At 42.3% G+C, this 14890-nt stretch overlaps 1 protein-coding gene across 7 annotated transcripts in view; it reads right to left on the bottom strand.

Moving 5' to 3' along the window:
• The window catches only part of mical2b (microtubule associated monooxygenase, calponin and LIM domain containing 2b), a 49272-nt gene that overhangs the window by 33313 nt on the left and 1069 nt on the right, over window positions 1–14890 (bottom strand). For 4 of the 7 annotated variants that reach the window (XM_069162527.1, XM_069162532.1, XM_069162534.1 and 1 more), the window contains exon 2: window positions 439–849. In XM_069162527.1, coding sequence (XP_069018628.1) covers window positions 439–702 — 264 coding nt within the window. In that variant the 5' untranslated portion in view covers window positions 703–849. Of the gene's footprint in view, window positions 1–438; window positions 850–2228; window positions 2879–8025; window positions 8289–8320; window positions 9463–14890 lie in introns of those variants that run through there. The other 3 variants (XM_069162529.1, XM_069162528.1, XM_069162531.1) reach the window with 3 other exon arrangements.

Below are 14890 nucleotides of genomic sequence, written 5' to 3'. Positions count from 1 at the left end.
AACGAAATTTCGGCGAATTTCTCCGGTTCGGATCTCGTTTTCACGCTTGCGTTGCAGACTTATTTTACTGCCGACGAGCAGAGCTGTGTAAATTACTGTTAATCCTGCTTGGTCACGTGAAAAGCTTCTTTTTTTTTTTATTTGTATTTTTTCCCCAGCGGCAGCTGAAGGGAAACGCAATATATATTTACAACAGAGAAAGCAGAACTTGGTTAGCAGTTCTACTCTTCTATAAAACTTGTCGTACACAACAAAATATGGTCATATTTGGCACTTTTTTTTTTGGTCAATGGATCATTGGTAAATATTGCAGTGAGGATATTATTAGTTTAAGCTCTGGTGTGATCGAAAGGGTCGCACGGCACGAACCTGCGACTTCAGATACAAACAAACAAACAAACAAACTACTTTTACAGCGTTGGGTCGGTCTTTTCTTACCCTCGTGCCTTGGCAGGCTTTATTCTGACTGTAGACCTTCTGCTGCGCCCGTTTGTCCAGTTTGGTCCACAGGGCTTTGACCTTCCAGGTGCTGACGGCGGCCTTCAGCTTGCCGTAGAAGCCGCCGTGGTCCAGAGGGTCCAGCGCCAGCTGCCTGCAGAGGATGCTGAAGGCCTGCAGCGTCCCTTTACAGGTGGACGCCCGGACGAAGTTCTCGAACAGCTGGCCGGCCTGAGCCGTGCGCTCGTCCTCCGTCTCGCCCATCTCGGCCTCCACGCGCTCCCTCTCTCTCTCTCTCTCTCCTCCTCTCTTCTTCCCACCTCCTGCTTTTCCTTCTCCTCCTCCTCGTCTCCTTTCCGCGACGTCACCGACGGACCGCTACCATGCGAGCTTGGCCGCGTTTAGCTGGTTCTGAAAAGAAACGGATACAGAAGATTTTAAGATGAGAGCCGGGGGGGGTGGGGAGGAGGGGGGGGGGGGGGGTGGAGTGAGGACACAGTTTAAAAAAAAAAAAAAATTCTAAATAATTAATTCCTGCATATTTTCCGCTTTATAACATTGATGATTTTCATACCTTTTTTTTTTTTTTTTTTTTTACTGTGTAATAAATGACACGGACAGACAAAGTGCTTTAACACCAGTAAACTATGGCGCGACAGAATACACGATCGTATCACAACCCGAATGCCAATAAAGGCGTAACAATGAAGTTGGGATTTCGCCCGTCGCCATTTTTGCTAGTTCGGAGCCGGAAGTGACCATATTTGGACGAGCTGGGGGAGGGAGCAGTTGATCTGATCGGAAACATGACGACATTAAGTCCCGCCCACCGATAGCCGTAACCTGACTGCACCACAGGCCTATCAATCAAACAGACCCCCCCCCCTCCCTCCCCCCCAAAGGATTTATTTTTGAAGCTTATTTTCTTATAAATGACGGGATTACTTCAGCTAAACAAGACCGAAATAACTTGTGGGAAAAATATCATTGACTGAGAATTTTATGAGAAATTGAATGGGGGAGAGGGGAGAGGGAAGGGAGGGGGGGTGTTTATGGAAACCGACGCTTTTTTTTTTTTTTTTCTTTTAATCATAAAGCGGAATCGACCGTCTTTCATTCGGCGGGGTACGCTACATCCTCTGCGGAGCAGATGGAGGGACAGGACGGGTGGGTGGGTGGGCGGGGGGCGGAGGAGGGGGGGGGGGCACAACAAAGACAATGTGGTGGAAAACTTTTAAAATCATAAAACAGACGTCACGTTCCAGATGTGAAGGAATGTCTTCGGCTCGCATTGAAAATAACCTCGACGTGTTGCCTCACAGCCGGAGTGTCACGTCCTGTATACTGTATGGAGGTATCCAGGGACACAGTGCTTTAACCATACGCCCCCCCCCACCCCAACCCACCTCCCCGCCCCCCCAGTAGAGGCCTACAGCCAACAACAAGCCCGCAGGGTTCAAACGGTTATTAATTAAGCTGCACATGTTTTTTTGTTGTTTTTTTTTTTCCCCCCTCAGCAACAAAAAGACATTCTCCTCTTTCCACCTCTCCCGAATGCCTGATGGGATTATGACCGAGCATGCCCTTGGAGGGTTTTTTTTTTTAGCCGAGCGGTCACGGGAGAAGCTCGAAACGCCGCGGCAAACCCTTTCACACGGTCACAATGACACGCCGGCCGCACGCTCCGCGAAAAGCAGAGGAGACGACCCTGAAAGGCGGCTTCACACGGCGGACTCAAGAAACCCTTCTGCCTGCACAAAATGTTCCAGACTGGCAAACCGACAACTCACGAGGAAGTGGACCCGCTATCAGGAGAGCATCGCTTCCCTGTTCCGTCGCGAAAAACGTTGTCAAATCCCGGTTCCTCGGGGACGTCTTATCTTCCTTGAAACACGCGATGTTAGGTTTTAAAAGAAGTTGGATGAGTTACATTCTACCGAATCCAACAGATCTTTTTATTGTTTAAAAAAAAAAAAAAAAGTCTAAATCACATCCCAGAAGCACGTGGAAACATTAGCTGAACTTATTTCTTTTCGAAACCCCCGAACGGTTAAAGGCCAGAAAATGACCCGAGGAAACGCTCGCCCGTTCGCAGTCGAGCGGCAGACTTTTCTGTCCTGATGATGTTGGACAGAAAAGTTTAAAATGTAGTATTTTTCCAGTCTGAATATAAAACGCTTTATTCGATTGCAACCGGTGAGACTCGTTGCAGATCCTCGACTCTACCCAACAACAAGTTATTTGAAGCCGAAGCCAAGCTGGATAACATCTCCGTCGGAGTGAAGTATCGGATCCCGATCGCTGGAAGCCGTTCAAGCTTTACTCTCACTATTGCAGTCATGGAATCTGCAGTCCTGGAGGAGTCGGCGGAGGGATTGAGTTTCCTTCCCGCGCAGCAGACAAAGAGTCTGCAATGAACAACGTTTATCGAAGAAAAAGAAAAAAAACAAAACCACACGAACAGCCAACGGGGCCTGAAAAACAATCACCTGAAGAGCTGCGTGCGCCGCGGCGAGGGCGGGAAAAAGGGCGCGGCGCTCAAAAAGCGCAAAACACCCGGCGCGTCCTTTTACCGACGTGCCGGCCGCATAGCGCGACACTCCCTGAGAAACGCACTCTATCCCTTTAAATCCTTGAGTGGCCCAGAGGGGGTTTCAAGATCTGAGATACCTAAAGGTTTGGCAGCGGAAAGTAGCCTCTCAATTACTATTACACCCCCCCCCCCCCCCCACACACACACACTATTTCAAGCCCTAGCCAGATTTAAAAAATAAATAAATAAATAAAAGTTTCCAAAGCTTTGCCCCCCCCCCCCCCCTCCCTCTAAATGTATAGGAAATGCGAGGAATTTGTTCGGAGACAACATCCTGATACGAGCTCGGAGGCCGACTGCCCTACTTTGTGTTTGGCTCCGATGGCCAGAGACGACACACCGCGACCCCCACCGAGCGATCGGGTCGAGAGAAAACAAAATAAAGTGTGCTGCTAAGAGGGTTATGGGAAAAATCACGACCTTGGAAGCTGTAACCATTCTGGGAGTCTGCATAAAGGAAGTGGCCGTCGTTTTCCACATTGATTTATTTATTTTTTTAAACTATGGATTTAGTTACATGCTCAATTAAGGCAATAGATCCTCCTAAACTTGTGTATATGTATATATATATATAAAATTTTATCGACTTCGAATTTTATGAGACGAGTTGAATGGGACTCTATGGAGCCCGTGGCTTTTATTTTTATTTTTTTTTTTTTTTTGGAGCCGCCCTCTAGTGGCACTCGGTGGTATCGCAGCTTAAGGCGCTTCTGCATCAGGCTAATTTTTCAGACCCGGAAGCTACGAACACTTTTATACACGCAGTCTAATTATCAGAGCTTCCAAGTCAAGCCTCCCTGGGAACTATACATAGCCGCCCCCTTCTGTCACTCATGCAAAGCCTATTAACGCTCAGCATTAATATAGTGTACGTCTATTCCTGAGCACCCAATGGGTGACCTTTTAATCAAGTCGGCCATTTCAGTAGCTTAAGGTGTCCATAATGATGCAGTGTGATGTGCAAAACAAGTAGCTTCGAGAGGTAACAAGATGCTAACAGCATTTAGGGGTTATTTATTTATACCCGGTATGTTAGGGACAGATGAAAGTTCGGTGTCAGATCAACGAACCGGCGCAACTCACGGAAGAGAAAAATAGAGTTAAACTGCATCTCAATGGGAAAGAGATGGGTGGAAAATAAAAAAAAAGTTGAAGGGTTAAGGGGGATGTACGAGTAGAAATGTAATATGATCATATTTCCTCGTGTAGCAAAGGCCTTACCTGAGGAAAGTCAGCGTCCCTGAGACAACGCATTCACAGTTATTTCAGTTTCAATCCACACCATAAGCTCACATGACAATAAAAGAGTTTCCAAGCTTATGAGATGGCTGCATCTAAATTGAGGCTATAAGAGTGCTGTATGATGACTAAGCAGGGCCAGGAAGCAAACAAATTAAAAATCCACAAGATTACCAAGCAGGTATGGAACATGATTTTCAGATCCTATTTGAATAGTCGTCAAAATATAATCGTTCTTTTCTAATTTTCCCCGTTGTTACCGGCGCCTGGTTGTAATGCGTTACTCCCGTCAGAGGGTGGCGGTAATGCGCCTAAAAGCTTCCTGCCAACCGCAATTAAACAACACCAGGCGAAGAAGAAGACGAGCTTTGCGGAGACGACTACAGACTTAAAAAAGTTACGTTTGAATCTCCTTTGAAACAAACAAATCGAACAGTTGATTAATAATCAAAAAGTTCGGGTGAATTTCAAATCGTATCTTTTTTGCTTGAAATGCCCGTCCTTCTTACAAAGCAGGCGCCAACCTTTACTTTAACAATACTTTACCAAAGATAGTTTACTGTTGCAGCTCATTCTGTTCTCTGCCAACATTCCCAAACACAAGAACCCTTTACAGCCTACAATTATAGAAATCCTCAAATGTCTCCAAGAACTCAACGTTCATTTTAATACGAGCTACAAGCAAGTCGTGCGGGAAGCCAGAAGTAAGAACAGGTCAAGGAAGAGCAGGAAAGTCACAGGGGTAGTTTCCAAACAGGTTAGCAGTCGCCCCGAGGTACGAGGAACTGGAGCGCATAGCAAAGCCTCGGAAGGTACACATTACATCCACCTGAAAGTTATCTACCGAGCAAGTGCAGACGGTTCAGGCATCTCGAATGACTGTAAATTAAATATTTTGGGGGTTTTTTGCCGGCTATTTTCGGCCGTAAACAAAGCACAATGCAGAAAGATTGTGAATAAGGCCCTCTGTTAAAGGTCACGAGATTTTGTTTGATAAGTTAAATGGCTTACAACGCAACAGAAGTTTGGTTGTGTGAAGTCAACGGCCTGTGGATGAGTGTTTGGGTATGCATGTCTGAGAGAAGGGATCAAAGCTGAGTCAACAAGTTCCTGCCCAGCAGACCAGATGCCAAGAGACAGAGAGAGAGGAGAAAAAAAAAAAAAGAAGCAAAATTGTAGACGGGGATTAGAGCGAGACAGACTGGGAGTGTGAGGTTCAGGGAACAGTGTTGCGGATTCTTTCGTTGGGAAATGCGTGGAATTCAAAATTCGGACCGCAGAGAGCGCGAGGACTTGGCAAAAGAGAGACGAGCCGCTCCCGAATGTGATGCCGATTAGCTCCGGCGGGCCGCGATTCGCTCGGAAAACGGGAAATATGAACAGCTGGAATGTCGAAGAGCCGAAGCGTGGACCTGCTTTGTCTTTCTCCAGAAACACGACATAGGGGGAAGAAACACGACAAGTATTTTCAAGAATGGAAACAAAAGTACTCGCAAATAAGTCCGAATTGTCAAATAATGATCGAACAAACTGTCAGAAGCGCCTCTTAGTTTATCAGCGACACAAACTAAAGCCTCCAAAGCGTTGGTTTTTTAAATGAACTGGCAAATGCATGATATAGTAAGTCAGACAGAACTGAGAGACGCTGAACTCAACACAGCAGACACGGAGGGTATTTTCTGGATTATTGCTGTATCAACAACAGATTGAATCCATCTCAACAATAAGGACAATTTTTAGAAAAGGATCCCCCACTAAACATAAGACCCTTTTCTCTGGCCCAGAAAATCAATGATAGCGTTGTTGTTTTTTTTTAACTGCCATCAGTATGAAACCATCAGCTGACACTTCTACTGCATAACTTCTAATGAAAGGTTCATACTATGTGATAAAATATTTTTTTTAAATAGCCGGACTTCAAAAACCAGGCTGACGGAAGCGAACGTGAGCGTTGACCGAGACGACTGACCTTTTTATGTGAAACCCAGCAAAAACAAGAGCATGTCGGAATTTTCGTTAACTTTTTTTTTTTTTGATGCGACCCAAAAACATGTCCAGATTCATCTTTTCTTTCTTTTTTTTAGGCATTTCCAAACACAAGGCCGTCGGCATCATTCGAGACATCGCTTGCTTACATTCGTCTTTTCGATGGTTGGTCGCTGGAACCTCCTTTCCGACGACACAACACAAGTCATCTCAGTTCCCCTTAACGTAACCAAGTCCTTACTGCAGAAGCATCCGACAATATAAAGAGGAACCCAACGATTCCCACGCAAGCGATAGCTGGAAGTAAAAACTGCTCTTTAACAGGAAGAAAACCTCCAACAACTAGGAAGAAGAAAAGAAAGAAAAAACTCTCTTTTGAGAGGAAAACCGGCTCACATTGCAAACAGCATTCAACATTTATTCTTGAAATAAAAATGTATGTTTTCAGGGTTTTTTTTGTCCACATGACATTTCAGTCGTGACTATATTTTTAACTTCCATTTCCACCCTTTCTTCAGTATGTCAAAGGTTTTCACTAAAAAAAAGTTTTGCTGCAGTATTTTTCTTTTACAGATGTAGTAGCCTTTTATGTTTTTCGCAGAATGCAACTTTTTGCCATGGACCAATTTATAAAGACGAGTTTCCTTTTTACCCATTTTACTGTCCATTTACACTCATTAAAACCCTTTCTATAGAAGTAAAGGAAGACTAAAAAAAAAAACAACAACATGCAAACAGAGTCCTTACTGACCACGCTGCTAAGAGCCTTTCCGCAGAGGGAACTTTTACGTGAATATCTTTAGGCCTCATCAGACCGGCCCACAGCTGAAAGCGACACACCCATACTTAACCTACAGATAAGGAGCTCCGAGACGGACCAAACTTCTCACTACATATTTGTTATTCCCAGGGTGGGACAGAGAAACCAACGGCCTGGTCGTGACACAGTGGAGTGGGTCACGACCAGGCTGTTGGTTTCGTTCCCTCTGACAGGATGGTGAACTTGACCGTTTGGAGGTCAGGGGTCAATTTGTTTGTAGGTCGACTAACGCAAGTATATTGTATAGTGGAGTATATCACGAAGCCACTCTGTTTCTAAGGGCATTTTAGTAGTCTGCACCCTAAAATGATTAAAAAAAAAGAGATTAGTTTTACGTCTATTACGTCCTGATTTTACAAGACCATATAAAAGGACGATATGCTTGGCACGAATCCTGGCTGTTGTATCGGACGTACAGTAAACAGCTGTCAGGTTTCAGCTATGATCTTGAGCAATAAGAGCCATAACTGCACGGGACCAAAACCGGACCCACCGCCGTCACGTTTGAGTTCCCGGCGGTCCTCGGGGGACAGCTGAATTTTTACAACTTCGGTCTCGGGCTACAAAACTCCCGAATCAGCAGACGTGACATAATACAGTTTGTGGTCTCGCCACACGCTTACACTTGGCAATGAGTTCATTTAGAAGCATGTACAGAAACAAGTGTTACGTATTATGCCACCAAATTACTGACCTTGTTCTATCACACAATATATTTTTCTGGCTAGATTTACAATGTTAGATTTTTCAGCCCTGAAAAAGCTCTTGTTTCGTTATCAATTTCTACAACAAATACACCCTGTCTTGGAAGGATATTTAGAAAATTCCTTTAATACAGTCCCATGATTACACCACAAAATACCACAATGTAGAAATTCGATATATTCTAGAGTTAGGTAAGATAACTTCAGGCTACCAAATGTGAAAATTCTCCAGTAAAACTACTCACATGCTCTATTTGAAGAATCAAAATCCCCGCGAGCTCAAATATCCACAGTGAAAACAGTATTGAACACGAAGGCAGCATAAAAAAAAAATGAACCCATGAAGGAACAGCTGAGTTTTATGAAAGAAACACCCCTCGGGGGGGGGGGAAAGTGCAGTTCCCCCGTTTCACGGTGGCCATGTCTGAACTCTCAAGTCAGCACTGCGGTTACGACTTGTTCATGTGGAAGCAGCATTAAATGGAGTGCCAGCAGGAATCAGACAGGAGTCCAGCAGACTGAATGGGGCTCAAGTCTTACCTCATGTAGCCAGGCTGGCGTAGACTTGCAGAGCCACTGTTAAAACCAGACGAAGCCGGGCCACATGAAAACGCACCCCGGCTGTTATTTGCACAAGTTTGAAAGTAAATCTGTCGTACAGTATGACAGCAACGTTGAAAGACATGACAGAAGAGGATGGGAAATAGGATGCCGTTAAAACTAAATAAGCCATAACTTGGTGCCCACAAATTTGCCTTCATAATGTCATGGTGTCAATAGGTAAAGCTCAACAGGCAACTGCTGGAGACAGAATTTTTTTTTATTTTTTTTATTTTTTTTTTATAAATGAATGAATAAACCCTATTTTCGTAATTAATAATTCAATATAAATGTTACCTGCTTTGAATTTACTCTCCAATAGATGTTTTCTAATTTATACTTTTTCAAAAAAACAGACTGGGATCTCCAAATGTAGTCCCGTTTTGTGAGGCTATATTTCATATTATTATGCATTGAAAGGAGGCAGTTTGGAAGATTTAGTGGCATCTAGTGGAGAGGTTATAGACTGCAATCAACTGAACCTCTATTCAACCTCTACTTCCCAATAATCAAACTCGAAGGACCCCTTTCTAAAAAAACAGTTTTTAATTTTTTTGCCCACATGGATTACTACAGAAACATGGCGGTGCAACATGGAAGTGGAGCTGTTCCCCATGCAGATATGAACACAACGATCTTTAGTTTGATTGATTGCATTAGAGCATAATTATTCATCTATCTATCCATTATCTATACCCGCTTTATCCCGTGGAAGGAAATGCGCAGCCTTGGTGCAGCTTTAGGTGACCTGAAAAAGGTCACAAGTTCTGCAACTCAACCTCCAGGACAAATCTAATTATGAATATCATATTTCATTTCTGCCAACAGATCCCTGTAAATCTTACACATTGAACCATTGAGGTGCACAAAGGCGAATGCACAAGCTGTTAGATTTGCGTTACTGTACAAGGACGGAAAAGCTCGGAGAACATCTGACTTTTGTCCACCAGTCTAGACGCGATTCATAAGAAAGAAGGAAGTAGGAGAAGAAATGAAGAGATTTTGCATTTAATCGAGATCATCAGATGTAAATGTCGGAAAGCCGTTCAAACCTGCACAGAGCCGAAATGCAAAACGCATGGAAATCACTCCGTCTAAGTCTAAATATCTGATGCCGAACAACACCTGCTCTCATAACCACCCCGGAAACTGAAAGGACAAGGCCAACGTCGCACCAACCGAACTCCCTGTGGACAAAACAGAAGAAGTGTGTGAAATTTCCTTCAACGTACTTCACATTTATTCCAGTCGGAGGTAAACGGCCCTCTGGCGCTAGCTTCGTATTTATCATACAGACACGAGCAGGGTATCGATCTCGTCAACCGGGTTCTCCAACCTTCTTTTCCCCACGGAGAACTACTTTTACAAAAAAATGAAAGTGCTACACTTTCTTTTTAGTAACATAGCTGAGCTCCACCCAAACCAGCTGAGTAAGCGTCTTTTATGTGAACAATAACAAATTGAAACTCAACACGCACATTTAATCGCAACAGCTTAAATTCAACAGCACGTTGTTGTTTTTTTCTGTATGTATTCTACACATTTTCAATTAAATTGAGCTCATTTCTTGGCGTAACCAAGGCTACAAAATATTGACAGCAGATCGGCTGAAAGCTCAATCGCTTTGTGTCACAAGGGGGCAGCCTGTCCGTGAATTTGATTGGGTAGAAATTTGAACAGATTTGCCAAGTCACTTAAGTAAATCATCAGTGCGTCAAAACAAAGGCCTTCAGAGATCTCGCATATAATACAGGGCGTGCGAGCAGCGCTTCTTTTATTTACCACAGCCAGAGGCAGTAGCTACAACTCACAAGTTCTTGTATGAACAAAGAAACACAAATATACTCCAATGACGGCGTCACTGACAGAGAATTGACAAAAACAGCCGTTTAAAAAAAAAAAGGCACCACCAAACAGTAAAAAAATGTTTTACAACTACATGCAGAAAGATACGAGCAGCATGGTTGAGTCGATCTAGTTCGTAAGTTCTTGATACTTCTGTACACAAAAAAACTCTCAAAAACATACAAATGTTTTTACGTACCACCGAGTGAAGAACGCCACCACCTCTAAGAAGTCTGTATTCAACAGCCACGGTTGGAGTTTAAGGTTGCTTTAAGGGATTCTCCTGTAATTGCACCAACTGTGTTTCTTTGAACACCGGTTTTACTAACAAGGACGCAAGTGCCGTCTTCAGGTACAAAGGTTTTACCGAAGCAACGGGGTGGGGGGTGGGGGTGGGGCGTGTCCGAACATCTGGGAAGCAGCAATAAAACTGTTAAAGGTCTTTAGCAAAGAGGCCGGAACTGGCATCGTCGACATCTGGGGCGCCACTACATGTTTTGTCACGATATCAGAAACTGACTCAGCAAATAGAATTTCAAACAGGAAAAGGAAGGAGAGACAAAATAGAAAAGAAAAAAAAAAAAGCAGCGGGGAAATGCAAATGAGAAAAGGAAAAAAGAAATGTCTTGATAACATTTGTGAATCCAGTTATTTATTCATCTTTTTAAACTGCATTTTCCTTAAAGATTTTTTTTAAATGTCTTTATTTACTTATGAATTCGTAAATGAATTTTTAAATGATGCACTTATTGACTGTTTTATGTAAATCGTTTTTTAATTGGAGCTATTTATTGATGGATTAATGGTCCATTTGGAAATCATACTCAGAGTTTATATTTTTATTGCCCATTTAACAAGCTCATAAATAAATAACTGTAATTTATTCTATTTCTTTATAGATTGATACATTAATTAGAAAATACATTTATTAATGCCAAAATTAGTTGACTACTATTTCCTGTGGTCCTCCACATCCAATTAGCGTCCGTGTAAATTTGAATTTCGCTGCAATTGTCCAGCCCCTCCCACTTTCATCTGTGGTACAATTTGACTGAACACGATCTTCGAGGGCGAGTCAAAGCATCACCGCCCCTCTTACAACACAGACTACTGTAAGAGCTTGGCTTCAACGCCATATGTTTGGCTGTACCGAGACAGGCTTTAATTGGTTAACCTGAGGCCTGAAATCAAACCCTTAATCCTCACGGTATTAACACCGCACGCCGGAGAGGGGTTGAGGCTGGATTGCGTCTATAACTTGCAAGCAGTTGCGACATTAAAATGCCACGCGGTATGTTTCCATTGAACAGCAACTGGACGATGAAGATGTCTCGTGGCCAATATCAGCATCAACAGATACAGTAAAACCCTAAAGTATACAGATTTTGTTGATACTGTAATGAATAAAAGCTTCAATTGGCTGTACATCCGGCCCTCATTACAGATTGCGCAACAGCCTCATAAACACTCAATAGACTTTATGTTGTTTTAGATTAAATTTAAAACCTGAAATAATGGAGCAGGATTTTGGACCCATGTGTCTAAATCATGCTCCAGGAGGTATAGGATTTTGTAGGCTAATAAGAATTAAGACTTGCTGGTGTACAGTTATACTGGCCCGGCCAAACTTTTCACAGGGCTCTCTCGGTGTTTACAAACCGCCACGCTAAACCTCTGGACCACCAACCTCTGAATTTTAATTAAAAACAACAAAAGTATTGAAACGTAAAGCCAAATATGCTTTAAAAACACTCTTAGATTACAGAAGATCGTCGTGCAAATGTAGACAGTTTTTTCGCAAGAGGCATAAATACTGATTCAAACGTCAACGCTTTAAGCAATAGATTTACATTTACACGAATCAAATTGGGAAAATCAACACGGAGAGATAAAGATTGCGGTTTCAAAGTTCTAGTTGAATTTACAGGCAATTCTCTAGATATATAAAAAAAAAAAAAAAAAAAAGAAGAAATATAAGAGAAATCTACCACGTGTAGGTCTTTTCTTCAACACTGATGCACGGACATATCAAAAATCCATATAAATATTCACATCATGTTCCAAAACTCAGCACAGTTCACTTAATTATAAAATCAAGGATGACCTAAAATGATGAAACCAAAACAAAAGCAAAACAGGCAAAAAAATAAAATAAAACTTCTATAGAGCAGCAGAAGTGGGTGAAAAATTTAGATTCCATTGCTTTTCCTATTCGGACCCCCAAATAATTTGATGCAATATCAAAAACCTTCATTTTATGCCTTATTTTTTCCAGTTATTAATGAATGTCACAGATTTTAAAATGTAAAACCCATTAAGCTACTGCAGGTCATATTTAGAGCATCTAAAAGGTTCTTTTCATCCACTCGTCAATTTCGCAGATTTTGTGCATATTTCTTCTTTCTTTCAGACTAGGGGAAAGAAAACATCCCAAAAAATTGTGCTAGGAAGTATTTAGTAGCAAAATCCATCTGTAAAACATTAAAATGGGAATGAAACTGGAGTTTGCAATAGCAAGAAAAAAAAATCTTGATTAATGTACTGCAGGTCCAAGCCTTTACTAATCTCAAATATTTGATGCACCATAATAAATGGCTTCTATGAGGTGAAATAATTCCCCAGACTGTCTGTTGAAGACTTAATCTAAGGTTTCCTTCACTAATCCTACAACTTTCTGTTCCCAACCCAACCTTTGGGGAAAAATCCTTTCCGACACACCGCTGGGACTCAACTTGGCCTTTCTCATCTGACGTGGGGGCCATGCGGGTTTTTTTGGCCGGTGACGGTGACACTCGGCTCCCCGGTGTATTTTCGTCTCGCTCGTCTTCTCCCTCCGAGCCGATGTACGCAGTGACACCCCCTTATAAGTCAAACACTCATTCCAGGAAGTGACAGCTTGTGCAACAGCTTTTTTTTTTCCTCTCTCTCCCCCTCCCGGCTGGCATCGAGGCCTCCGATAAAGCAGGAAGCAGCAGCACGATATGGTCCGAGATTAACATCTCGAGGGTTTGGCCACAGAGAAGTGGGAAGTGAAGATGAAAGGGGGGGGGGGGGGGGGGGGAATTCCAAAACACAATAGCTATAAGATCCAGTTTTAGTTATAAACATTTTAATTAGTTTGAATAAAACCCCTTCAATGAAAATCCAGTTTTTTTTTTAAATTTGGTTTGCGAGTCTGCTGCTGTTTGCGATCTGTAGAAATACCGATGTTGAAATGTCGGTCTCTTGTCTTCAAACAGAAGATAAAAATACCTTTAAAAAGATACAAAACCCACCGCTTGAAAACTGGTGATGAAAGTAGTTGTTTATCCTAACGATGACACGGGTCTGACAATCATACATGGAAAAAAATATAAATAAAAAAATCACCGGAACTTGAGTTTGGTTTTTTTATTCACCTCAATAGTTTTTCCGATTTTTTTCCAACAAAGTAACATGCTAAAAAAAAAAAAAAAAAAAAAAAAAAGAAGCACAACCAGTAGGACGGTATTAAACATGCACATTGTGTAGTTCACAGTAACGGTGTGAAAAAAAAACACAGCCACAACTGGGTGATAAGCCCCTTTTTTTTTTTTTTTTTTTGCTGCTACTATTCCGGTTCAAAACCCCCATTTAACAAGGATTTGTGCAATTGCTTGAGCGCTGACCCTTCAGAGCCATTTTTATGCTGACCAAGCAGCTTCTGACCAACACTCCCATTCAACAGCCGTAAGCTGCTTGCTCCTACCGACGCTTATTCACCTCGCAATCCATAAATCCATGTAAAAGCGATGGAGCCATAAAAATGCGACGTGTGAACGGCGCAAACAAACAAACAAACCAAAAAAAAAGTCCTCTTGAAGGCCAACAGGGGTGGAGGGAGGGGGTAGGAGGGATTAATTCGGTTTTGATGCACATCCAGTTCCAACGGAGACTAATACATTTTTTTTTTTTTTTTTTTTTTTTTTTTTACTCGAGCGCAAATTGAGTGAAAGTTTATCCTGCTGCTGAAACATTAGTCCACAACAACTTAAGGGGGTTATAAGACGAGACGAGCCGTCTCCGCCTGACTGGATTTCAGGTCTCGGAGGGACGTGAAGCCACCTGCTGCACACAGGAATCAGCTGGGGGAGCCACAAAAACACCTCACTATATAAAAGTACAAGTACACGCCGCAATACTGTACCGCGAAAGTAAAATAAGGGGGCCAATTAGTGAGGCTTAATTCCCTTCCTGCTGACTTTGCAAAACTGTTTATAGGGGAAGTTTATACAAGTCAAATTGCTTCCATTAAGGGATGAGTTCATTGGCGACCCTCCACAGTAATCTACTTTACAGAGGCGGGCAGCAATGAGGACAAAAGCAGGAAGGGTTTCAAAGTTTTCAAGTTTGAAGGTCCTTAGCCAAACGGTTTAACAAGTATAAAGTTGTAAAACCTTCATTTTTTTTCCTCCCCAATTATCAATAATTGTCACAGATCTTACATTCAATTTCAAAACAATAACATACTGTAAGTTTTTATTTTCAGCATCTAAAGATGAAACACAGTTGGCTGTGTTTTTTTTCCATTCACTAGTCAATTTGAAGCCATTTGCGTGTTTTCTTTTTTACCCGCAGAAAGGAAACATCCAAAAAACATGTTTACTTGTTTACCTTTGTGCAAGGTAGGCTAGTTAGCTTTTAGCT

The sequence above is a fragment of the Embiotoca jacksoni genome, unplaced genomic scaffold (assembly GCF_022577435.1).
Source record: "Embiotoca jacksoni isolate LCO1_2020_lvr unplaced genomic scaffold, fEmbJac1.0.p SCAF_3, whole genome shotgun sequence".
Classification (NCBI taxonomy): domain Eukaryota; kingdom Metazoa; phylum Chordata; class Actinopteri; family Embiotocidae; genus Embiotoca; species Embiotoca jacksoni.
The sequence above is the reverse complement of the archived record's forward strand: the minus strand, read 5'-3'. Positions and strand labels throughout refer to the sequence as shown.